The sequence below is a fragment of the Squalius cephalus genome (genome assembly GCF_949319135.1).
Source record: "Squalius cephalus genome assembly, chromosome: 12".
Taxonomy (NCBI): domain Eukaryota; kingdom Metazoa; phylum Chordata; class Actinopteri; order Cypriniformes; family Leuciscidae; genus Squalius; species Squalius cephalus.
Window position 1 is genome coordinate 314,809 of NC_137133.1, and position 27,692 is coordinate 342,500.

General features: G+C 41.7%; 2 protein-coding genes across 2 annotated transcripts in view; both read right to left on the reverse strand.

The window, feature by feature from the left end:
- Positions 1-407: 407 nt before the first annotated feature.
- LOC307168061 (NACHT, LRR and PYD domains-containing protein 1 homolog) lies at positions 408-6,835 on the reverse strand. The gene is made up of 3 exons (XM_079887620.1): positions 6,731-6,835; positions 3,850-3,932; positions 408-3,471 (listed from the first exon to the last, which is right to left on the reverse strand). The coding sequence occupies exons 2-3, from the start codon at positions 3,912-3,914 to the stop codon at positions 2,592-2,594; spliced, it is 945 nt and encodes a 314-aa protein (XP_079743746.1). The 5' UTR covers positions 3,915-3,932; positions 6,731-6,835; the 3' UTR covers positions 408-2,591.
- A 3,372-nt stretch (positions 6,836-10,207) lies between these two features.
- slc16a10 (solute carrier family 16 member 10) overlaps positions 10,208-27,692 on the reverse strand; it is a 65,795-nt gene continuing 48,310 nt past the window's right edge. Inside the window, exons 4-6 of the mRNA XM_079887584.1 lie at positions 23,430-23,573; positions 22,379-22,607; positions 10,208-12,259 (exon numbers count right to left, since the gene is read on the reverse strand). Of these exons, the coding sequence (XP_079743710.1) occupies positions 12,045-12,259; positions 22,379-22,607; positions 23,430-23,573 (588 nt within the window). The 3' untranslated portion in view covers positions 10,208-12,044. The remainder of the gene's footprint in view (positions 12,260-22,378; positions 22,608-23,429; positions 23,574-27,692) is intronic.

Below are 27,692 nucleotides of genomic sequence, written 5' to 3' on the forward strand. Positions count from 1 at the left end.
CACTTCAACTTCTACTCAAGTCACTTTTGTGATAGAGCACTTGTACTTTTACTCAAGTCTGGGTCACTAGTACTTTATACATCTCTGACTAGTAGATTTAGGAATAGCTTCTTTCCAAAAGCAATAACAGTCCTAAATGAAGCTAAACTTTTTTTAACTTTAATGATGTAGTTTGCACAGTTACTCAGCACTTTATCATACTAGAATATTTATTAGCCACTTAGTAGGAGAGTGGGTCAGTTGTGTTTTTTATGTTTTGTGTTATGGTTAGGGTGTGTTTGCAGGAAAGATGAGAGAATGATGAGTGAGTGTACTTTATGTACGTGTGTGTGTGTGTTTGCAATGAATATGATGTGAAATGAGTTTATATACTGTATGTGTTATAATGATGCACTTTACTAGAGTAGCTCTATAATCTTCTTTAATTTAAATGCGATGACAATAAAGGCGTTCGTTGAAGGACATGAAGCTCGGAGTACATATTCTTCACTGAGAAATATCTGTGCTTCAGCATTATTATACAACACATCATATCTCAGCTGTCTTCTATCAGGACAAATAAAGGAACGGATCATAAGGACACAGAAATGGAGCTAGTGACACAGAAGTGGCTCAACTTACCCAACATTAGGGGTAAAGCATGTTGTTGCAGAACGTCTACCATTCAGAATATTTCCATGCAGTGAAATATCAAAAAATCCCAACATTAAATTCTGAGACAACAAAATAAAGTTTCCAAAAAAATGGCTTTTATTAAATAAAGACAATATTATTGTTCCTCATTGCAGCTGGATTCTATATGCCACAACTATCCTTTCTAGTAAATTCTACATTTCATAGTTTATGGCTAATTTTTCACCAAGAAAAATGTTACTAATGAGACTAATGACTAAATATTGAAAAAGAATGAAAGGTTAAAACCCCTTAACGCCTGAATTTATATAGCTGTATATATAAAAAAAAATATGTGTGTTTTTGCCTTTAAGTAGATGGTAAATAATGTTGAGATGATCAATTTCACTTTTGCACAACAAATAAATAGAAATTTTGGTATGTTGCAAATTTGCGACAACAGGCATTTGGGGTAATTTTTACAAAATGGTAAAATTAATAAAACACATTTTCCCATCTCAGGTATGTAGATTTTATTCATGGCACAAAGTTGTTAGAACTTATAAACTTTAATTGACAAATTAATGAATCTTGACAACAGCAAGAAACAAAACACTCTCCTACTCCCTAACATTGACAGTAGTTTTTATACATTCCATGTTACACTCTGTTTAACTCTTTCCTTGTTTCTCCAGTGCATACATTATATATTCTTATAGTGTTATATCCTAACATGCTATTTTTTGTGAAAAAAAAAAAAAAAATTAAAAAAATTTTTTTTTTGGCCTGAAACCATCTAAATACAGCATTATTATAATATATAGCCATTAGCCCAATCCAGCCGTTATGGACCAATGTCGCAAATTTGCTACAAACAGAAATCTACAAAGTACGTAAAAAATATTCGTCACATGAAGTCTATATGAATAACATAGCTATAGAAGCAATCAATAAGCTGGTACATATTTTTATCTTAGCACAACTTAACTCATTTTGGGCAATTTCTCCACATTTGCGCCCTTGATATGCGGATTTTGCAAACCAAAATATTAGCTTCGGTGACCCGGATGTAGTTCCCACTCCGACCGCTCCTACGAGAAACCAGTGCGTGCAAAATGTTCCTAGGTATGTATCGAATGTGCACAAACAGGCATTGGGGGAAAACACACGCTATCTCGCCTGCAGTCTGAATGGAAGGGGTTTGTTGCAAATTCGCGACAGTGGGCGTTAAGGGGTTAAAACAAAATAAAGAAAATCTTAGAAAAGAATTACTGGACCTGCAAACAAAAGAAAAAAAACTGCAACCTTGCAGAGAACTAGATAAAATAATAATAAAACACTAGATAAGGTTTGGAGAACTGGAGCAAAAGACTGAAACTTGACTAGAGTAAAAACACAGAAACAAGAAAACTATAGAATTATCAAAAGGAAATTGTCAAAAAAGTAAAACTAAATCTAGCAGTGACTGACAACACACACACACACACACAATGAATGCAACGAGCCAGCAAAGACATGAAGGAAAGAGCACAGTATAAAGGGACGAGAGGACTAGACAGGGACTAACCGAGGGGGCGTGGCAACAGGAAACAAGGAGGCGGGGCTAAAGGAGCACATGACCAACACAAACAAAGACAAAGCCATGTGATCAGACACAAGAGGAACAAGCAGACACTGAACAGAGACAGAACAGAGAAGACTGTCAGGGCAGGAGCAGAAGTGGTAAAGCTTCTCTTCCTGAAGAACCGAGATGAACTCAGCTTTCACAGCATCTCTGTGTTTATAATGGCACAGATCTTCCTCATGCTCTCCTGACTGGTTAAACTCTGTGTGATTTCTGAATGTTGTTCCTCATTAATTAGTTTCTGCTGACACAGTTTATCTGCAATGATCTGGACATTTTTAACCGCCTGAATGAGATCTGGCCAATGTTTATAGAAATATCTTGCTTTATCTTCCTCAGACGCGGCTCGTCTCTCTTATGGACGAATCAGATCCAGTTCATCTTTCTTAATGGTTGCAGTCCAGACGGTCTTCTGATCCTCTTCTCTGAGAAGAGTCATGTGCAGATCGTTCTTCAGACGAGTGTTGACCTTGAAGAAGTTTGGGGGAGTTTCTCTCCTGAAGGAGATGCCTTCATTGGGATGGATCAAGGCACCAGGAAGGGTAAGGAAGTGTGGCGTCTTCATCCGGAACGGCCTGTCGGGTTTGGGATACGGTATTGGGTCAATTGTCTTTTCAGTCTTCTCAACTTTTTCTTTTTCATAATCATCATATGGAAAGAAGTAGATAAACAGAATGAGAGGATCTTTAGAGCGCATGTAGAGAAGAAGATCGCAGTGTTCGTACAGTCGCTTTATCCGACTTATAATCACTGTTGCGGTAGAGAAGGATGGTTGGAGGATCTTAGCGTGGAATCGGGTCAGCTGCACCGGTTCTGTGGTTACTCCCTCGTCTTCTACGCTGAGGACTTTCACAGCACCTTTGAGAGAGGGGTCAGAGTCTCCTAAACAGGCGTAATGGGGCAGATGAACTTCCTCCAGTTTCCCTGAGGTCACCGTCAGCTCAATCACTGGCCCGATCCGGCTGCACTGCAGCTTCCCCAGCTCTCCGTTCAGGAAGGATCCGCTCACGGCCCGGTACTGGAGGGTGACGGCACAGTCACAGACCCAGCGCATTCTGGTCCTCACACACTCGTAGCGGCCTGGGTCAGTGCTGACCCTGAACTTTGACCCTCCTTCCTCTGTACGGGCCGACGGCTCGATCTGAAGCCACTGGTCAGAGTCCGCTATATGGACACAGGACCGGCAGGTCAGCAGCGGAGGACTGTCGGGCCCAGAGGGTTTGGGCTGAGAGGACCTGTGGAGAACCAGGAGAAGACAGGAGCAGAGTCAGCTGTTCTTATGCAGATCACTGAGGAATAAACTAATCAATAACAGTTGCCGGTGACTTTAACTGCGTTAGTAGATATTCAGTAGCGGACCGGAGTCAATTATTCCTTACATAATGGATGAAAATTACATTTAATAAAAAAAAAAAAAATTAAGAATTCATATGAACTGTATTTATTTGCCACTTCATCTGACTAATCGAAGAAATAATCGACAAATTAAAGCATTATCAAAATAATCATTAGTTGCAGCCCTATTGCAGATCTCATCTCTCTGTGTGAATTCAGTGTGTTTGACTCTTATAGAGAAGTTAAATCACCCACTATATGTTCATGTTTACACTCACCTGGGGTCAGAGGTCACTGCTTCATCACTGGGGTCAGAGGTCACTGCTTCATTGTTCTCCATCATGAGAAACCGAGATCAGATCTGCATATGGAAACACAGACAACAAATCATACATAATATAATTATTCCTGTAAGTTTCGTGAAAACAGAAACCTTAGTTGAGGACGGAGGGTTTAGACATTGTTTACGCATCTTTTTTTTTGACAGACCACAAGATCACTGAAGCTGCCGAGCTCAACACAGAAGAGGCCATTATATGCAAGTCATGGCTGAGAAATATGAGTTTTATATGAATTCTAAAATTCAAACAAAGGCCTGGGAAAGTGTTGCTCAGATTTAGAAGTCTTTGCAAACTCATAACTCTAAGACTAGTGATGACACTCCTCATAATCAGCAGATTTGTACTAGTTTAGAAAAGTATAACTATCTATTTTTGACTATTGTTTTCTATCTACAGATGCAGTGAGGACAAATGCCCATACCAAGATGTCCACTGATGAAGAGGAGAAGTATAGAACAAGATGTCCACTGATGAAGAGGAGAAGTATAGAACAAGATGTCCACTGATGAAGAGGAGAAGTATAGAACAAGATGTCCACTGATGAAGAGGAGAAGTATAGAACAAGATGTCCACTGATGAAGAGGAGAAGTATAGAACAAGATGTCCACTGATGAAGAGCTGGAGAAGTATAGAACAAGATGTCCACTGATGAAGAGGAGAAGTATAGAACAAGATGTCCACTGATGAAGAGCTGGAGAAGTATAGAACAAGATGTCCACTGATGAAGAGGAGAAGTATAGAACAAGATGTCCACTGATGAAGAGCTGGAGAAGTATAGAACAAGATGTCCACTGATGAAGAGGAGAAGTATAGAACAAGATGTCCACTGATGAAGAGGAGAAGTATAGAACAAGATGTCCACTGATGAAGAGGAGAAGTATAGAACAAGATGTCCACTGATGAAGAGGAGAAGTATAGAACAAGATGTCCACTGATGAAGAGGAGAAGTATAGAACAAGATGTCCACTGATGAAGAGGAGAAGTATAGAACAAGATGTCCACTGATGAAGAGGAGAAGTATAAAACAAGATGTCCACTGATGAAGAGGAGAAGTATAAAACAAGATGTCCACTGATGAAGAGGAGAAGTATAGAACAAGATGTCCACTGATGAAGAGGAGAAGTATAGAACAAGATGTCCACTGATGAAGAGGAGAAGTATAGAACAAGATGTCCACTGATGAAGAGGAGAAGTATAGAACAAGATGTCCACTGATGAAGAGGAGAAGTATAGAACAAGATGTCCACTGATGAAGAGGAGAAGTATAGAACAAGATGTCCACTGATGAAGAGGAGAAGTATAGAACAAGGTGTCCACTGATGAAGAGGAGTATAGAACAAGATGTCCACTGATGAAGAGGAGTATAGAACAAGATGTCCACTGATGAAGAGGAGTATAGAACAAGATGGCTACTGATGAAGAGGAGAAGTATAGAACAAGATGTCCACTGATGAAGAGGAGAAGTATAGAACAAGATGTCCACTGATGAAGAGAAGTATAGAACAAGATGTCCACTGATGAAGAGGAGAAGTATAGAACAAGATGTCCACTGATGAAGAGGAGAAGTATAGAACAAGGTGTCCACTGATGAAGAGGAGTATAGAACAAGATGTCCACTGATGAAGAGGAGTATAGAACAAGATGTCCACTGATGAAGAGGAGTATAGAACAAGATGGCTACTGATGAAGAGGAGAAGTATAGAACAAGATGTCCACTGATGAAGAGGAGAAGTATAGAACAAGATGTCCACTGATGAAGAGGAGAAGTATAGAACAAGATGTCCACTGATGAAGAGGAGAAGTATAGAACAAGATGTCCACTGATGAAGAGGAGAAGTATAGAACAAGATGTCCACTGATGAAGAGGAGAAGTATAGAACAAGATGTCCACTGATGAAGAGCTGGAGAAGTATAGAACAAGATGGCTACAGCTTCTCCCGACGGGGATGGAGGAAGAAGGATAGAGCGAAATCTAACAACGTGCTTAATGCATAATTTACTTTTACTTCTAATTAGTTAAAGAAGGCTTTTAAGATGTCTTCATACTTGTGCACTTTTATATTTTTTTTATATTCATTCATTTTTATATTAATCTTTATTTACAAATAGGTGTTTTAAGATATTTCTTCATACTTAAAAATATATTAAACTTTGTTTAAAAAGAAGCCATTCTAAGACGTTTCTTTGATTCTTGTGCATTTTTACAGTATTTGTTTATTCAAGTTTATTTAAAAACTGGTGTTTTAGGATATTTCTTAACTTGTGCAATGTTATATTTCTTATGTTCAAATGTATTTAAAAGTCTGTATTTAAGGTGTTTCTTTATACCTGTGCAGTGTGCACTTTTTTAATTCAAATAGTTTTTTTAGATGCAAGTTTATTTCTTTATACTTGTGCAATTCCCTAAATAACTTATGTTCAGTTTTATTTTTAAAAAAGTGTTTTAAGTTGTTTCTTGATGCATCTGCAATTTTATAAATACATTTATTTTCTTCATATTTTCTGGTCTTGGTTTTTATATCATTTGCAACAATTATGGGATAAATATAATAAGCTGTTTTAAGTTTATGTCTGCCTTTTATTCATAAGTTAGTATATACGTGTTGGCTTGACTTCTGCATCTTCTTTAATGCGCGTGTCCGGCTGGGAGAATAAACCAGAACTGGCCGGCGTGTGTTCTGCTGTCTGGGACACTTTACATGCGCCACAACTCCATACAGTTCATCCTGGAGGATCGAGTTTAATATGATAGCGACGCGAATGCGAAAACATTGTACCATAATATGGCATGATATCATAAGCACATAGATTAACTTACCGTAGTGTGATATAAATGACAGTTTTAAGACTTCTGAAGGTGAGTTTGCGTTTCCTGGATCTTTTTTAACTTTCGGTTTCTGCTCAGAATGCGCATGCGCAGAGGCATCGGGTCAACCATAGACATCATGGGGTCAACAACAAATAAACCCCGCCCATCATCTCTCTTCTTCCTCGTTTAGTTTTCTATCGTGAAGGATGTTTGGCGTCTCCTACTGTACACTGAGTGTGTGACATCATGACTTCCTCAATCTCTAAACCTCCACTCCACATCTTTATCAATATACATCACATTTATCTGTTTGTTTTATTCATGAGAAACAGATGATTATAATCTAGTATATGTGATATCTTCTGTTTGTGAAGGGTTTCAGTTTTATTGATTAATGAGTATTGTAATATGTTTGATGATGAACTGCACACGATCCGTCACTCTTTGCTCTATAAACAGTATATTTAAACATTACAGATGTTTGGGCCGAGATCTTCATTGACCAGCAGCTGTCGCTTCACAAGAGTCAATCCCTCCAATATTTGTTTAATTAAATTGAGAGCATTAAATGAACAAAGAAAGAAGCAGTCACAACACAGAAGAAACAAACAAGAAAAACAAGACAGAAAAGTAAAAGACGGGTTTATTTCAACAGTTTTAAAGGCTTCTGGATACACGAGTGAGAAAGAGTCCCAGAGTAACTTCAGCAAACACAACATAAAGTGCTTCAAAATCAGATTATATGTGTTGGGAGAAATATTTCCATAATAATCATAATGGCAAAGCCAAAATAAATGTACTAGTCTAGTGTCTCTGAGCGCTGTTTACAAGAAGAACAATTTGTATTCATAGCTTTATTGAATTTCTATAAGAGCGGCGCCGCCGGCACGAGCAAAAAAAAATAAAATAAAAAAATAAATAAAAATCTGCGCCGCGAAGCGGTTTTCTATTATCTATCATTTCACTGTGTGGGGAATTGGCTAATTTGCGCCCCCTTTAATTAAGTCACACCTCGACTTTCTTCCAAATAACGCACATTTCATTCATAATATTATACAGGCCCATATTTCCTGCACATTTTTGTTTTTCTGAATGGTCTGAATGGCTAATAAAAATAGGTAATACAAAACGATTACTTGGTCACCACCACCAAGGTGAATTGGTTTAGTCTTGACTTCTGGTCATGACTCGTGAGTGACAGTTGGTATGGGGGGGATCAGGGGAAATCTGTTGATTGTCGATGTCGAGTGCCAAATACGAGATGGACAAGAAAGGTCAAAGCCATCAGGTGCCCAATTTAGAAATGAGCGAAAGATAAAGGTATGCTACTATGTTTTCTCTGTGTGATTACGGTATCCATGTCATGAATGAAGGGGCAATATTAATTGGTGGGTATAACTCTTATTTGTTAGCCTTTTTGCTATGATTCTTGCTATGCTTAACAATAGGCTAATTCTGTTTTAACTCAAACACGAGATCTAATTTCACCATAATATTGTGCTTTGCAACAAAACTGTTACAAGTTCAGTTATTACACTGCAAAAAATGCTTTTCTTACTTAGTATTTTTGTCTTGTTTCCAGTCCAAATATCAAACATTTCTTAAATAAAGATGCATAACGTTAACAAAGTGGTAAAATGACATAAGATATTAAGTCTTGTTTTCTGGGGAAATACATTTTTTATTTATTTCCCCAGAAAACAAGACTTAATGTCTTAAAATTGAGTGAAAGACTTAAAATTGAGTTTTTGCTTAAAACAAGCAAAACATGATGATCTGCCAATGGGGTAAGAAAAATTATGTCCAAATGGGGAAATGGGGAAATGGGGAAATGGGGGGGGGGGGGGGGGTGCGCTCGAATGGGGTCTCGCCCAGGGTGTAATTCAATGTAGAACCGCCACTGGTTATAACGCCCGGGACAGCACTGGAGAAACACTTTTCAGTTGCATCAAGGATATTTTTTAAGACTAAACATCCCCATTGAACGCATCGCAGGATTTTTTGATGGAGCATCTAATACAGGGTTCCTCAAACTCGGTCCTGGAGGGCCGCTGTCCTGCAGAGTTTAGCTCCAACCCTGATCAGACACACCTGAGCAAGCTGATCAATGTCCTCAGGATCACTAGAAACTCACAGCTAGGTGTGTTTGATCAGGGTTGGAGCTAAACTCTGCAGGACAGCGGCCCTCAGGACCGAGTCTGAGGAACCCTGATCTAATATGCCAGGGTGTTTTTCAGGCGTGCAAGCTCGGCTTTAAGAGTTAAACCGCACTCACTGTATGTGCACTGCAGCAAACACTCACTGGATCTGATTCTCCAAGAAGCCGCGCGTGAAGTGAGTCTTGTGGCCGATACTTTGATGACTCTCTTATCACAGATGAGACATCCTGAACAAAGTTCAAAGTGAAACCAGCCCTACCAATCGTTGTTTGGCTGTGATGAGGTTGCTGTCAACATCTCAGGCCTTTGTCCGACAAGGTGGTGTATCCGTGACATGTCCATTAACCGCGTCACAGCTTACCCCGCTCTCCTGACCGCACTGCACGAGCTGAAGGAGGACACGAGTGTCAAAATTACTTCCAGCCGGGTGATGTGAACTTGCAGACTGACGTCCAGAAACACTCGTCCTCGGGTCAGTCTTCTGTGAGAGTCTGTCGGTGATCGCTCGGAGGATATGGGGCGTTTGAAGAAGCGCTGGGGTTAACGCGGCGGTTTTCACGAGTTAGATTCTGTTCTGCAAGGGAAAGTTAGGACTCCTCTCAATATCCAGTGTTTAGCCTGTGAAATTATAGGGAATAACAGTGTGAGTGAAGATCCAGCTCTGTTCAGTGTCTTCATGAACACGTGTATGCTGTTGTTAGGAGTGTCACCGTACACATACACTTTGACAAAACGTTCCTTAAAAAACAAAGACAAAATCCAAAAACAAGCAAAGGTGCTACGCCATTCACAAAACGATTATCTGAAAACCACTTCATTAATAAAACCAATAATGTTTTCTTTATTGTTGTATTCATTTATACCAAGTGTGTTGCACATACAACAAGAAATAACAGAAGGTAAAATCATGCAAGTCATGAGATCAAGGTCACTAAGATGAAGCTGCAGAATCATAACATGTATTCAACCATCAGTATTGAGATTATACATGGAGGAAAACAGTTTCATGAGACTGTGTTATGAATAGTGTTATGAACATATGAACTACTACTTCTTATGAAACTATTTTCAGTTGCACTTTATTTTACAGTCCTGTTCCGCATGTACATATGTACTAACTATAATCATTACAGTAACTACATACTAACTTTGGTAAGTACACTGTAAGTGCAAGTACTAAGTGCAACCAATGGTATATTTTGCTTTACTTGTTATTCAGTAAATGTCATTTTTAAATGTTACAATCACAGATAAATGGACAATAAGATTTCAATAAATTCCTCAAGGACTGAAGTCAGTAATATTGGTGTTTAGCTGAGGCCTGGAGAAACTTTACAAGTTATTTTACATGTATTATTACCCTGAGTAAATCACTGCAGTGCTCATGAAAACCAGTCCGAATTTAATATCACAGAATACGAGGTTACAAGGAGCAGAACCTTCTCTGGTTTGGTGTGCAACAGTGATTTACGTCAACAGCATAAATAAAAACAAATACAAAAATGATAATGTACAAAAAAGTAAAAAAAAAATCTTCCCAAAAAACATGGAAATGGTTTCAAACCAAAGAGAATTGAATAAACCAATCAAGAGTTAAGAGACAGACTCTCCGCTGAGCTTATCTCTTCGATCAAGCTTTTCCTCTGAAATGTTCAGTTTTTTTCCCACTGAAACGAATAGAACCTGTTCATTGTCAAATCAATACTTCATCTCTGTCCAATAATCATATTGTCAAGGCACTAACGAAGGTTGTTGCAATACACATGTGAAACAAGTAATAGTACTCATAAAAACACAACAGAACAAACATGGGATGTGTGAGAAGTGGCACGAGCACTTGGTGAGTTTATGATCCTCAGAGACACATTTGAGGACGAATGTCAATCGAGGTAGATTACTGGACCAGATTAACACTCCTATGATCATCTGATCATGTGACGACTGTCCTGACATACTCAGACATTCACACTCACTGATGAACGAATAAACGCCTCTGCGGATGTGCTGTTTTTAAGTCAAGGCCTCATTGGCAATAAATGTGAACATGACGCATGCAGTCGAAATAAAGGGGAAACTCTGAGATCACAATGGCAGCTTGGCTCCATCTAGCCAATCAACACCATTGCTTTTTAACATTGATAAAGAAAATAGCATTTCAACTTCACTGCATAGCAAACAACCCCAGTTCATTATTATACTAATATGCTGATCTGTATATCTGTATATCTAATATATATATCTATATCTGCCCTGGTTGGTAAAGCTCATGTAAGCAGCCGTGTCAAACACAGACGTCATTAAAAACAAGAACAACACTGGGATTCATCAGACTGCTATACACATTAAAACAGCATTAATTAAATATTTCTTATATAATTGCATATAACGCATGACGTCTGCTCTAATAAAACGCTCATCTGCATAAACATCTTTCAAATCTTTCCAGTACAGGAAGAAATTAAGACATATGGCTAACTTTCCCAATTAAAACAATCATACAAGTTACTTATTATAGTCTGACATAAAACAAGCTAGATTATAAGAATAAAGGAAACATATGAATACTTTCTAACTGGTTAATATAAGATCCCATGAATCTCCTCTGAGGATGAAGGTTTCAGGGCTTCCCTTCTTCTTGATTGTTCATGTTACACTGTTTCCCTTTTAAACCCTAAAAGTTCAGTACAAAAATATTTTTCTGAAAGATGCATAGCTCAAGAATCACATTCATGTAGAAGCCCTGTTTGACGGCCGTTCCTGCGGGGATATAAAATTACATAACACACACACATCTGAAAAAACACTCACACACACATCTGAACACACACACACACACACACACACACATACACACACACTGGTCAGTCTCTGTGCTGCGAATGTTCCTCAGATGACAGATTCAGGGTCTTGGTTCTTGACGTCCGTGTGGCTCTTGTGCTCCAGCATGTTCTCCTGAACACACACACACACACACACACACACACATACACACACACCGGTCAGTCTCTGTGCTGTGAATGTTCCTCAGATGACAGATTCAGGGTCTTGGTTCTTGACGTCAATGAAGCTCTTGTGCTCCAGCATGTTCTCCTGAAGACACACACACACACACACACACACACATACACACACACACCGGTCAGTCTCTGTGCTGCGAATGTTCCTCAGATGACAGATTCAGAGTCTTGGTTCTTGACGTCTGTGTGGCTCTTGTGCTCCAGCATGTTCTCCGTGGTTTCGGCAGTGGCGTCGGCCTCCTTCCTCTTCCTCCGCGCCTCCACCCACGGGATCACACACAGCACGGCCCCGCCGATGAGTGGAGGGATGCCCGCCAGGTAAAACGCCACGTCATAGGTGCCCAGCCGGTCTCTCAGGAACCCTGGGTACAGAGTCACACACAGACCTCAGATCAGTTCAACGCACTGCCATCTGAACACACGACTGAGACGCTTGTGCTCCAAATCACTGCTTTCAAATCTGTGGTTCAAAACTACTTTAAAAAATTACACATTTTAATTTACGGCACTAGCGACGGGTGCCTCGCCACGTGATTTCAATAAACGAGGCTTTGTTACTTCATAACTGTTTCTAAATTTGGCGATGATCTCTGTGAAGCCATGAACCAGTAGTGATGGGAGAAATTTGAACCAATTGCTTCGAAGAATGATTCACTGTTTCAAGACGACACCTGCTGGTCAAAAGGGTGTAAATGCAATGAAAACATCTCAAGTTATGACTGTAACCCTAGTTCCCTGAGTAGGGAACGAGACGCTGCGTCGATGACGCTTTGGGAACGCCCCTGTGTGATTGCGTCTGAAACACATGTGTCAACTAGTCGAATGGCAAGAATGAGCGTCACAGGCGTGTGACGTCATGACCAGGAAAGGATAAAAGCACATCCTGTCTGACCGGCGCTAGCTTCGAAAAGGCCAAAGCAAGATCACAGGGATGTAGGTAGTATAGCAAAGTGATGCAGCGTCTTGTCCCTACTCATGGAACTAGGGTTACAGCCGTTACATTTCGAGGAAACTAACTGTCACGACATGAGAACTCTAGACCCAGGGGTATCCAAGTCTAGGTCATAATATCTGACACACGTGAGCGGCGAAGACCAACCCGCTGCATCACAAACTTCTTGAAGGGACACCCCAGAAATTAGGGCCTTGGAGCCCGCCATACCCCAAGTACAATGGGCTCTAGTGGCCAAAGGTGAAGGCTGGCCCACAACCTCATATGCAAGTGAAATAGCCTCGACTATCCATTTTCTAACAGTCTGTTTGGATGCAGGAAGGCCTTTCCTAGGAGGCCCAAAGCACACCAGCAGCTGATCAGACTTCCTCCACTGGGCAGCTCTGTGGACGTGTGTCCAGTGCTCTGACGGGACAAATGAGGTTGTCTTTCAGTACGATAGGCCGTGGTACATTGGTTGGACATATCCGGGTTTCAGATAGAGGAATGCTTTGACCATCCCAGTTGTGCAAACTCAATGAAGGAGATACCGACACGGCCTGAAGATCTCCTACTCTTTTTAGTGAGGAAATTGCTGTAAGGAACACAGTTTTGAGGGTCAGAAACGTTTCTGAGACAGAATCAAGAGGCTCAAAGGGAGCGACAGATAAACCTTCTAGAACAAGAGCCAGATCCCAAGCTGGAACTCTGGTACGAACTGCAGGCCTCCGCCTCAGGGTGCCATGGGGGAAACGTATAATAAGAGGATCTCTTCCAACAGATAAACCCACCAGGGGCGCATGGAATGCAGCAATGGCTGCAGCATAATCCTTCAGTGTGGAAGGAGATAACCCTGAAGCCAAACGATCTTGCAGGAACTCAAGTATTGAACTAACAGTGCAACAATTAACTGGATCCCATTGTCTTAGATCACACCAAGAGGTAAACACTCTCCATTTTAGGGCATATAGCTTCCTCGTGGACGGAGCTCTATGGTCTCTACAACCTCAGTTGAGAGACCAGAGTCTATGAGTCGGGCCCCTGCAGAGACACCCACAGGTTGAATGTTTCTGGACGGGGATGGAGGATTGCTCCCCGCGCCTGAGATAGAAGGTCCCTCCTGACCGGCAGCTCCAGTGGAGGGCCGTCGAGAAGGGATACTAGGTTTGAAAACCACACTCGGCTTGGCCAGTACGGAGCTACCAACAGAACACTTACTCCATCCTGGCGGACCTTCTCCAGAACTCCAGGGAGTGGGGGAAACGCGAACAGACGTAGCCTCGGCCAAGTCTGCACCATTGCGTCCAGTCCCAGTAGGGAACCAAAGTGGACAATACGTTGTATCTTGAGAAGCAAACAGATCCACCTGTGCCTGGCCATAAACTCCCCAAATGTGCTCCACCACCTTGGTGTTGAGCCTCCATTCCCCAGGCCTCAGCCCCTGCCTCGACAGGATGTCTGCTCCTATATTCTGATTGTCTGTGTGAACAAGCACATGATGGCCCCTCAGGTCTGGAAGGAAGTGTCTCAACACATTGAAGACCGCCATCATCTCCAGGCAGTTTATGTGCCATGAAAGATGATGACTTCTCCATAGACCCTGAACTGAGCAGCCTTCCACTACCGCTCCCCAGTCTGTGAGAGAAGCATCTATAGAGAGAGTGAGACTCGATGGCAAAGAGCTCCTAACACCAGACCCTGTGATAGAAACCAAGGTTTCCTCCATATAACCAAGGCATGGAGACACCGCCATGTTATCTTGATTATACAGAGTGGGTTCCCCCTCGGGGAAAACTCCTTGGTCTTGAGCCACCACAGTAGAGGCCTCATATACAGCAGGCCGAATGGTATAATGTTGGATGCTGCTGCCATCAGGCCCAACAGCCTTTGAAACTGTTTTACAGTGAGTGACTGGCCTAGCTTTATCTCTTTTACAACTTTGAGGATCAAAGCGAGACGAACAGGTGAGAGCACGGCCTTCATTGTCACTGAATCCAAGACACAACACCAAGAAAGGTGGTCCTCTGTGTTGGAGAAAGCACACTTTTCTTGGCATTCAATCTCAATCCCAATTTCTTCATATACGTGAGAACGACATCTCGATGCCGAACCACCATCTGCATGCGTATGCCCTGCAGTCTGAGCGGGGCTAGAGCTGCATCTACGTATTTCGTGAACGTGCGGAGTGATAGAGCTAGACCGAATGGAAGAACCCGATACAGGTAAGCTTTTCCCCCAAAAGCGAACCTCAGAAACTTCCTGTGTTGTGGAAGGATGGAGACATGGAAGTATGCATCTTTCAGATATATCATGACAAACCAGTCCTCGATCTGATTTGAGTCACGATTTACTTCAACGTTAGCATTTTGAATTTTAACTTCTGTTGGATTACATTTTTATTAAATGTTTAATTTAGTTTGCAACAGTAAAAGTTGAGTACATTGAAGTTAGCATTTTAAGGTTAAGTAAGGAGAATGGTATCAACAGTTTCTGCCAGACCTGTTTTATGCTGATTGGATTAGCTTTAGGTGAGACTTTCACCATTTGTCTTTAATGGCTCTGGGATGGCTCGTGGAACCGTAGTTCCTGGCCAATATCAGCATTTGAATAGTTACGCATATTCAGTTGAAACTGGTAGTGCTCTCTGAGTAGGGTGTGTTCCTACTCATTTACATGCTTTGTTTGAATTTGTCTCCACCCCCAAAAGTCCCTCCTCCTAAAAAGCCAATAAGATACCATGTAAAGTTATGTTAGATTAGATTATGTTGGATTCCTGCAGCCACGTACAGCGGAGTTCTCAATAAAGAATAACTTCTGTTGAACGTGATCCCCAACTGTCTCCTGGTTTGCTGTGAAGAAAGAAAAACTTTACAACACTTCTTTACTGAACAATTGAGAAGACAAAGATCTAAAATGGGACGCAATCCCCCATCCTTGTTTGGAACAATGAAATACCGGCTGTAGAACCCTGAGTCTGTTGGCCGGAGTAACCAGCTCTATAGCTTCCTTCGCTAATAGTGCTTTCACTTCTGTTCAAACGTTCAGAGAAGTAGTTAACAAACAGCTGTAGAGTTTGGTTAACTAAAGATAAGCCTCTAAAAAGTTTTCTTTTAGAGATTAAATTTACCCTCTGTTGTTGGCAGGGAAGATTAACAGTTACATGTTAATATTGTGTGTATGCTCTTGCTAGAGAAGTAAGCATCAAGTGCTAATAGTTGGTATCCTTTGCTTTAGGCAGAGAAGAATTAGCTTTACGTGCTAGTTATTTCTGTTTATCCTCTGTTCTTGTCGGCAGGGAAGTTAAGTGTGAAGTGTTGGTAATTTGGAAAGTTAACAATAGTTAAGCTGTGTTAACAAGTGTACCCTCTATTGTAGACAGTAGAGAGAAGTTTTAATGTTTTTGATTGTGTGGTAAAGAAATTCACAAAATGGTTAGAAGGAATGCTAGACTGATTCCAACAACTGAGAAAACTGGATTAGCTACCCCTTTATGGACAGACAATGAGTTTAAGTCTTTGTTAGGAGAACGCATGGACTCAATCGTGACTGAGAAAGTCAGATTGAATTTAACAAATAAATTTGGTGTTGATACAGACAAACTATGGTCAATTGAAGATTGCAAGAAAGTGTTGGGTGCATGTATCAGGAAGAAAAATGTGAAAGGCATTATCTGTTGTCACAAAGAATTTAGCTTATCCATTGTACAAGAACAATCTCAGTATATTGCTAAGTTAAACGAACAGATCAAACAATTGCAGACTCACGTGTCCTGTCTCACAGACAAGGTGGGCCATAACAAGGCCTCAACCAAATGTGACTCAGAAGACAAACAGTCAGATGAAAGCTATCCTGATTTACAGTCTTTTGATAGAATAGAGGACAATGTCAATGCTGGATTGATGAAAGATGTAAAAGCAGTTGAAGTGTGTGGAGCAAGACAAAAGGCTCAGAATAGGGAAAAAGAGGTTCATCCATCGGCAACCCCCATACAAGCAGTCAAAACATCTTTAGGTCCTAAAGATATTGAGAGAATTGCTGAAAGTTTGCCATCAGTGCAAAGAAATTTTTCTGAATTTAGAAGAGCATTGATCAGTAAAATGCGTCTTTACGACATGTCGTTGCCAGAAGTCACACAGCTGATGTCACAAATTTTAACTGAATATGAATTCAACAGTTTTGAGTCTGCTGTTACTTCCGAACTGCAACATGCCAGTAAAGGCGATTTGAGAGAAGGTGTTTTGAAAATTTTAAAAAACATTGTTGGACCGAACGTGGACTGGTCAAAGATTACCAATTGTGTACAGAAGAAGGGTGAAACTGTTTGTGAGTACACAGAACGATTCTGTCAGTCAGCTACAGTACAGTGGAATTGCAGACACTCCAGAAAAGGTGTTAGGTGATAATGGCCCTTTGGTTCGCACATGGTTTCATTGTCTTTTGCCAGAACACAGAAAGGCATTGCCTTACTTAAACATCACATGGTGTACGAGAACCCTGCAAAACAACTTGGACAAGTTAGCTACTTGGGAAAGAGACTCTGATGTCAAAGCAAGGGTAAAAATTGCAGCAGCATCCTTTAAGGGCAACACAGAGAAACAGAAACGCAAATATCCTAGAGAAGCCAGTTGTTCTTACTGTGGCAAGCACAGACATTTTGGAAAAGAATGTAGGAAAAGCAAAAATAACTTTAAAGAAGTTAACAAGATTAATCAGCTTCTGCTTAGCCTGCTTGCTATTCTGAAGCAGCCCCTTCCCTCTTCGTTAAACTCGTGGGGCAACTTGAAACCACAGAACCATTACAATCAGACACCATCCTCGGTTATGATGCTTACTAGGACTGATGTTTCACTGGAGAATGGAAATGTGCCAATTTTCTCACACACTGTACAGTGTGTACACAACACCGGACAAGTGAGTAGATAGGACACGGACAAGTGAGGTGAATAGGACACGGACAAGTGAGGTGCCCTGGTAAGAACTGAACGCAACAGGCTTCGGGGGTGAACCCAGGGTGAAGACACTACCTCATAGGCCTTTCCCCATTTAGTCCATCCTTACCTCACTGGTCCATAGGTGTCAAATAAATTAAGAAATGGGGAAAGAATGAAACGACAACAGTAGACTTTGAAAACGATAGAACCATAGTGTTTAAACTGCTACAACTGTAGTGTTTTGAAGAAATACTGCTCTCTGTTTTTCTGTTTTCTGTCTTACAGTGTGCAGATAAAACTTGATGGTTTTTTTCGAGATCCATATGCAACGACCGTCTCATCTGCGTATGAAGCCCCAACCTCAAGAAGACAACCAGACCCACTGCTGAACGAACTATCACAAGAGAAAATTAAAAATACACAACGCAGAGAATTCACGGACCCCAAATTGCATGTTTGTTTTCTGTGTCAGCATGCAATTACAGATGAACAACACAGAGCAAGTTATATGTGCCTGTAACTTACACAAGTTACAAGAATGAACACATGCGATGTGCCTGTAACTTACACCAGTTACAAGAATGAACTTTATGGGCCCTATTTTAACGATCTGAAACGCAAGTGTCAAAGCGCAAAGCGCAAGTAACTTTGTGGGCGGGTCTTGGCGCTGTTGCTATTTTCCCGGCGGGATAAATGACTCTTGCGCCAGGCGCAAATCTAAAATGTGTTGGTCTGAAGTAGCTTCATTATTCATAGGTGTGGTTTGGGCGTAACGTGAAATAAACCAATCAGAGCATCATCTCACATTCCCTTTAAGAGCAGACGCGCTTGTTCTAAAGCGGATTCCTATTATAACGGCGGATTTGCCAGGCGCGCGCCAGGATCGGTTCACAGCCAAGGAGAGCAACGCTCTCGTCAGGGACGTTGGGGATGGAGAAACCCACCCAAATTAACTTCGGTTAAAAAGGCGTATGATAATTTGGGTAAATGTGTAAGCTAGATGTAATGCTTTTATAATAAATTGTCTATCTATCTATCTATCTATCTATCTATCTTATCTATCTATCTATCGTAATAATGTATGATTTGCAAAAATGAAAACTGCTGCTTCTGTGTAGATGAGATAATCAAAGTGTATGCGCGTTGTGCACACGCTACATTGATTATGGCCAAGCATGCACCCTTAAAATAGCATATGAATAACATGCGCAACGCGCCACTGACTTTAAACTATTTTTTCCTGGTTAGTGGCGCAACTGTTTTCTATACCTGCAAAATAGCATGAAGGAACGTTTGCACCTGAACACGCCTCCTTTTTTGCGCTGAACCGCCCAGGGAGCGCAAGTTCATTCCCTAGTTTAGCGACGTGCTTCTGTGGAGGGAAAAACGCGCTTTGCGCGGGTGCAAAATAGGAATGATACATGCGTCGGTGTACAAAGTCAATTGCGCTGGGTGCAAGATAGGGCCCTATGTGTCTAAATTTGTATTTTTGTGAGAGTTATTAGAACTCTCAAAGGGGGAAGTGTTGTATTAAATTTTTATTAAATGTTTAATTTAGTTTGCAACAGTAAAAGTTGAGTACATTGAAGTTAGCATTTTAAGGTTAAGTAAGGAGAATGGTATCAACAGTTTCTGCCAGACCTGTTTTATGCTGATTGGATTAGCTTTAGGTGAGACTTTCACCATTTGTCTTTAATGGCTCTGGGATGGCTCGTGGAACCGTAGTTCCTGGCCAATATCAGCATTTGAATAGTTACGCATATTCAATTGAAACTGGTAGTGCTCTCTGAGTAGGGTGTGTTCCGACTCATTTACATGCTTTGTTTGAATTTGTCTCCACCCCCAAAAGTCCCTCCTCCTAAAAAGCCAATAAGATACCATGTAAAGTTATGTTAGATTAGATTATGTTGGATTCCTGCAGCCACGTACAGCGGAGTTCTCAATAAAGAATAACTTCTGTTGAACGTGATCCCCAACTGTCTCCTGGTTTGCTTTGAAGAAAGAAAAACTTTACAACACTTCTTTACTGAACAATTGAGAAGACAAAGATCTAAAATGGGACGCAATCCCCCATCCTTGTTTGGAACAATGAAATACCGGCTGTAGAACCCTGAGTCTGTTGGCCGGAGTAACCAGCTCTATAGCTTCCTTCGCTAATAGTGCTTTCACTTCTGGTTCCATCACCAGAGCCTGCTCTGGATGTACTATAGAGTGCGGATCGGGCCGAATTTTTCTGTCCGAGCCCGGCCCGCGTCCGACAGAGCAGTAACCGAACCCGACCCGAGCCCGACAGGCATAAAGATATTTATGTCCGAGCCCGACCCGAGACCGACAGTTAAAATCCCATTTTTTTCTCATACTAATGACACATGTACGTTTGTTTGTGTGGAAAGCCCGCTTTTATTAAGCAACTGTAGGAAGGCATTCGGAAATGTCAACAGGATGAGTGCATCAGCGCGCACGGAGAAACAAGCGCACTTAACATAGGCGCGCATGCACGTGTTTGGTTGTCACGGCTACATAAACAAATTTGAAATTTGCGCACACAGGAAGACAGATGTTATGTTAAAATTTAACATGTATTTTAATCACAAAAACGAACGTTTGCATCAAGTGAAAGCATCAGGCACATTGGCTAACGTTACCTACATAATAAGCTGTTTTAAATTTAAAATGTTCAATGCCTTATCGTGCTGATGTGACCGAGCCCGACCCGAACCCGAACATAATTTCTAAATATCTGTCCGAACCCGGTCCGGCCCGTCGGGTACCGACGGGTCCCGTCGGGCTCGGGTCGGGTATCCATCCTCTGTACTACTGTGAGTAATACCCCATTTTAGCGTGGTGGACGAGAACCGAACTGGATTCTGTACACCTTTTCTACAATCTGCAGGACCAACTGAGATATGTTTGAGTGTGAGTGTGTGAGTGTGTGTATGTTTTTCTATCCTGGTGGGGACTTAAACCTGAATGCACACAGACTCATGGGGACTCGTTTCACTGTGGGGACCTAAATTGAGGCACACAAGCTTATAAATCATACAGAATGAGTTTTTTTGAAAAATGTAAAAATGCGTAAAGTTGTGTGTGATGAGTCGGTTTAGGGGTAGGGTTAGTGTAGGGGACAGAATATACAGTTTGTACAGTGTAAAAACCATTACGTCTATGGAGAGTCCCCACAAAGAGAGTGTGTGTGTGTGTGTGTGTGTGTGTGTGTGTGTGTGTGTGTGTGTGTGTGTGTGTGTGTGTGTGTGTGTCGTTTCCTATTCCCTACAATGTGGGGACATGTCTCCACATGGATAATAATATTGTTAGCAGAAAATCTAAAATCAAAGATAATAACAGCACTGTAAGTGCATTTCAGCCTGCCAACCTTCATGAAAGCATGACATCTCAAACATACAGTAGTAGTAGGCTACATTAAAGGTTTTTTGTGCTTGACGGACTTGTTTTGCTGTTGCACCCGCGTCTCGCAAATGAAACGGCATTCTAAAAACGCTGCGCTCAAGTTAAAAGAAGTCCAATTTGCGTCTCAATACCTTTATTGGCATCCTTTATGATCAGCCGCTCAGGATAAGCGATGTGTTCGCTGGTCCTTCAGTGAGCGCGTCACAGGACAGCAGTGAATCGCCTCAGCTTCACGCGCATGAAGCGCCATATACAGGCATTTTCCTGAACCGCCACAGGTCAGATTTTCCGCCAAAGTAAAGAGCTTATTAATTACGAAAACGATTATTTATTTTTGCTAAGTATTATTTTATTTCAGTTAGTTTTTCAGTAACTGTTGTTAGTTTCGTTTAGTTTTTCGTTTATTATGAATTTTTTATTTTATTTCAGTTCACGGAAAAAAAATTTGGCCAATAGTTTTAGTCTTAGTTTCATTTTTTGTTTACGAAAATAACCTTGCAGTGCAAATCACAAATCCCAGCACTGTTTATACCAAAGGAGCTTGACATTTAGAACTCAACTTGATTCAAATTTATGACTTTGATTTTATGAACATGTTTTATAAAATATATATTTTCATTTAAAAAAAAAAAATCTTAAATAGTTTTCATAAACTACAACCTTTTTTTCTACAATTTTCACTTCAAAAATAATCTGCCAAGGGTCTTCTTTAAAATGAGACCAAACCTAAGTTTGCATTCCCAAGTTTCAAAGTTTTATGTCAGTTTTTTGACATGGACATTTTTGTCCTTTAAGGACTTCAGAGTAACTTTTTAAAATTGCCGCACACAAGTTAAGAATCTCACTTAATTAACCTGTTTAACTGGCATTTTATTTGTAATGTTACGGTGCCATACTCTAGTAATACATACATTGTAAATCTGTCACAGTGACGCAGTACCTACTCCAGCCAACAGGTGGCAAACGATGATCACGCTTCAGTCAGTTCACCTTTATTTCTCTAGATCAGGGGAGGCCAGTCCTGTTTCAACACACAGCTGACCCGCTAATAAAGATCTTCAGGAGCAGTGATCACCACACACAGCTGACCCGCTGATGAAGATCTTCAGATCACACACAGGTGTGCTGAGGTGTGTTCAAGCCATGTTTGAGCAGGACTGGGCTCCCTGATCCAGACGGGTTCACTGCAGGACGCTCCACACACACATTACCTGCGATGGGCGGCCCGACGGTCATGGGGATGGACATCATGCCCAGGAGGCAGCCGATGGCCTGCGACACGTTCTGGGAGCCGACCAGCTCGAAGGCGATGGGAGCCATGATGCAGATGAAGCAGCCGTCGAACAGACCCATGAGCAGACAGACGGCGATCAGCCCGCCGAACACGTGACACAGGGGAATCATCATGGACATCACCCCGATCACCATGAAGGAGGACACCTGCGGAAACACAGCACAGCTGAACCTGAGACGCTCGACAGGGGACACACTGGGGTTAATGCACTCAACCAATGAAACCTGTGTTATCTAGCGGTCAGTGGCTCACTTCTGATGACAGTGTTAGTGTGAAATAGAGTATTTGTGTAAAAGTCTGACAATAATGTGCTGATTTTCAGTGATGACGCTTCTCACGGGCAGAAACACGACCTGTGGAGTCATTCCAGAAGACTCGTGATCTCAGGGGATACGGGTTTAAACCCGTAAAACACATATGGGCATAGTGTGCGTGACGTCACCCGTCGGTTTCTGGAGTGCATTTTTGGCGGAGCCGGCCGTCGCAGTCTTGGCAGCGTCACTCCCGGATAAACGGAAATGTGCAGCGAAGCGGATTAGCTGAGGGGACGTGACGCTAACGCTAGCAGACAAACGGCTAGTAATGACATCAGCGGCTATCCACCTGTCACTCAAGTGGCCACGCCCTTAATTATGCAGAACTTTAAGGTTTAATATAATTTAAACGGATGAGTTATTAAAACATTCGCCCGCCTCACAGTCGTCATGAAGGGCAAAATAGCTGTATAGACCAAAGCCACTTTTTGCACCAGAGTTTTTTTCTGCTGTAAAGTTGGACATTTTAACATGTTGTTTTATGTTTATCTAGTGGCCAGTCGATGAACTGCAGTTTAAGTCACTCCAGTGTTGATTCAAGAGAGAAACTGGAAGATTGCCGCTTTTGGTTGAATCCTTCCCTCAAAGTCTCCTGAGTGAATCATCATCTGACTGGCATGGGAAGGTCCCGACAGTGCTGAGCTCGTCTCTCACCTGCAGGAACACTTTGTTGACTCCGGGCACATAGTCCGCCACTCTGCCGAAGATGAGGCGACCCACGCCGGACGTGACGCCGATACACGTCAGCAGGACCTCTTTGTTAGCGTCCTGTCCGAAGCGCTCCTCGACATGCTTCATCTGATAGTGAACACACACACACAGAGAGAGACAGTGTGAACAAATCTGCATTCAAATACATAATACGGTTTAATCATTGAATAAAATATCATTCACTTGGCTATTAAGTTTCCCACAGACTGAGTGATATTGTGTTTGATTGTACGGGACGGCAGTGAGTAAAGACTGATGTTAATGTCAGACTGTGACACATTTTACTACTTGCTCTCCTTTTACCGCCATAATCAGTTACCATGGATATTCATTTAATCATCACAGCTGTTTATTATTTAGTTCATGACCATGTGATTTTACTCTTTCCCCGCCACTGACGGAATTTTCCGTGTTTCCATTGTTATACGGTAGGGGGCGCTAATACACATCTTTGTGTTTTAATCATCGTTCTGAATCCCATTCGGACAAAAGCCGTTTCTCAATATGCGTTCTTGTCTGTACTTGTGTTCTTGTGGACTTGTGAAACGTCATCAGTCGCTGCCCTAGTACTGTTCCAATTCAAAGTTCACATCTAGCCAAGTCCAGTTCGAATCCCCGGATGTGTTCTTGATCCGCCCCTTTTACCGAGGATGCATCGAGAGGTGACTTGTGCGAACTCGAGACAGCCAGGTATCCCAGAATGCATCTCACACCACCAACCAGCAAGCGTCAATAGCAGAGGAGAAACCCAGCGTAATTTAAAAATACTGCTATAATTGTGTCACGAAATGTAGTTTTAAGAGTATTTCAGGCGAGAATGTAGTTGTTTAAAGATCAAATCTTTGGTTTATTTATAAAGATAGCGCCTATTTGAAAATTTGATCTGACGTTTTCGGAGTTGTGAGAACCAGGCAATCGGACGCTCGGCGCTCGTACCCCGCCGAGAACAGCCTTTCCTCGGCTAGTCCTTCTGACGTTTGACGCTGGCTCGGATGTCTCTAGTCTAGTGGTTTAACATGACATATAAATCGTCTTGTGTATATCTAACGGGCGATTTATTTATTTTATTTGTCTCATTAATGTATAATTTGTTCCCTGGCAAAATGTTTTAGCTGAGAGCAAAGTGAAGTTTCATAGCTTTATTTAACGTTAGTCTATTTAACTTTAACGTTGTAGCCTAGAGAGATGACTTATGTTTGACTGAATCGTTGGCTTTATTATTGTATAGCTTCTTATACCTTTTAGGCTACTTATACTTTTAGAATGGCTATTATTGATCATTACAACTGACATTTAACAAAAAAGGTTATGTCATTTTATTTTATATATTTAAAACATATAAAATATTTTATTATAGCCTACATGTTGCCTACATTCTCTTCACTGTATATACATATATGACACAACCCTGTCTCTTTTTGCTAAATGTTCGTTTTAATGATAAATATTATAATGTTTTTTATTCATCATTTTTTTAAAATGAAAACAAAAAGAGTCAGGGTTGTGCTTTATATTTCGTGTTGTTATAAATATATGCAATGAAGATAATCAATTGCGTTGCCTGAACCACATTTGTGTGGCCATTATGTTAAAGATTTTTTTTTAATGAAAATGAAAAGAGGCAAAGTGGTGGTTTATAACATATTTCGTTTTATTTGTAGCCTATAAAGAGATAACCGGAGTAGCCAGAGCGAGCTGAGTGACGCTATCAAGTACGCCGCTGTTCCATTTCAGAATTACCGGACTTGTGTCCTCCCGTCCTCGGGAGTTCGTTCTCCTGAGTCCAACTTGTCTGTCCGAACTTTGCGTACTTGGTATTGAGAAACGGCTATTGTCTTTAATAAAATGTAATTTTCTCAGCTTTTGTTTAAAATGTTGCTTTTTTTAAATTAAACTTTAATTAACACATTTAAGTGTTGATAAAAAAGAATGAATGGAGCTAGAATTCTTTTGGTTTAAAAGTAGAGTTGGTTATTTAGATATATTGCATCTTCAGATATACAACAGAATATTCTGGCGAAACCTATAAAAGCCGCTGGCGGGGAAAGAGTTCAGTTCCTCGCCTGCTCTAATTCTTCGTCCAGTATTGTTTGTGCATGGCACACTGTTTCGAGTTGCTGACTTATGTTTTTATATTTTTTTAAAGGGACGATGCGCATTAATTATGACCGCCGCTAGCGTAGCTAGCGAAAGCGGTCATATAGGGATTGTCAAAGTTTTTTTTTTTTTTTTTCCGTCACCTTACTGAATTTTTCGTCAACGATACCAGGGACACCGAAACACCGGGGAACATGAAATTTGGTGGGCATGTAGCCCCACTAGACTTCTACGGAAAAATTTCGTTTGGTCCCCGGGGGCCACTCCCCCCCCGCGCTGGGCCCCCCCAAACCCAAAAAAATGCAGTTTTTCCTAAATAACTACCTGAACCGTGGCACCGAGGATGAAGAAATTTTTATGGTATGTTGGTCTACTAGACTTTTACGGAAAAATTTCGTTTGGTCCCCGGGGGCCACTCCCCCCCCCGCACTGGGGCCCCCGTAAATTTTTCGTCAACGATACCAGGGACACCGAAGCACCGGGGAACATGAAATTTGGTGGGCATGTAGCCCCACTAGACTTCTAAGGAAAAATTTCGTTTGGTCCCTGGGGGCCACTCCCCCCCCGCGCTGGGCCCCCCCAAACCCAAAAAAATTCAGTTTTTCCTAAATAACTACCTGAACCGTGGCACCGAGGATAAAGAAATTTTTATGGTATGTTGGTCTACTAGACTTTTACGGAAAAATTTCGTTTGGTCCCCGGTGGCCACTCCCCCAGCCGCTCTGGGGCCCCCGTAAATATTTCGTCAACGATACCAGGGACACCGAAGCACCGGGGAACATGAAATTTGGTGGGCATGTAGCCCCACTAGACTTCTAAGGAAAAATTTCGTTTGGTCCCCGGGGGCCACTCCCCCCCGCGCTGGGCCCCCCCAAACCCCAAAAAATGCAGTTTTTCCTAAATAACTACCTGAACCGTGGCACCGAGGATGAAGAAATTTTTATGGTATGTTGGTCTACTAGACTTTTACGGAAAAATTTCGTTTGGTCCCCGGGGGCCACTCCCCCCCCCGCGCTGGGGCCTCCGTAAATTTTTCGTCAACGATACCAGGGACACCGAAACACCGGGGAACATGAAATTTGGTGGGCATGTAGCCCCACTAGACTTCTACGGAAAAATTTCGTTTGGTCCCCGGGGGCCACTCCCCCCCCGCGCTGGGCCCCCCCAAACCCAAAAAAATTCAGTTTTTCCTAAATAACTACCTGAACCGTGGCACCGAGGATGAAGAAATTTTTATGGTATGTTGGTCTACTAGACTTTTACGGAAAAATTTCGTTTGGTCCCCGGGGGCCACTTCCCCCCTGCGCTGGGGCCCCCGTAAATTTTTCGTCAACGATACCAGGGACACCGAAACACCGGGGAACATGAAATTTGGTGGGCATGTAGCCCCACTAGACTTCTACGGAAAAATTCCGTTTGGTCCCCGGGGGCCACTCCCCCCCCCCCCTGCGCTGAGCCCCCCCAAACCCAAAAAAATGCAGTTTTTCCTAAATAACTACCTGAACCGTGGCACAGAGGATGAAGAAATTTTTATGGTATGTTGCTCTTAAGGGCCCACATCAACCTAGCCCATAATCACTCATTTGTGATTTGCGCCCCTCCCATAAAAAATGAAAATGCAATATTATTCTGCTTTAATCGCCCCTATCTTCAGTGGAGATGTTCAGAACTGCACCATATTTCATGTGTATGATTAACTTGACATCCTCTGGGGGTATCCTCTGCTAAGTTTCGTAGAATTTCATCCATGGGGGGGTATAAAATAAATTAATTTATGTGCACATTTAGTGACTGTACACTCATCGGCCTGTAGATGGTGCTGTTGAGCGAAGGGTTGCTGGTTTAGGATGATACTGTCACACACACACATGCAGGAATACAAACAAACGCAAGCATGCACACACACTGACATCCACACGCACAGACACACACCCATACACACACATACAAATCCACATGCACAGACACACACACACAAACACACACGCGCACACATGTACGCACACATACATACACGCACAGACACACACACACACACACACACACAGACACACACATACACAAGCACACACACATACACACACACACACACACACACACACACACACA

Bases quoted from the DNA above. Each gene is read 5' to 3' on its own strand.
- LOC307168061 (XM_079887620.1), bottom strand. From the start codon at position 3,914: ATGATGGAGAACAATGAAGCAGTGACCTCTGACCCCAGTGATGAAGCA. The intron at 3,472-3,849 runs GTGAGTGTAAAC...GGTTCTCCACAG, and splicing joins GCAGTGACCTCTGACCCCAG to GTCCTCTCAGCCCAAACCCT.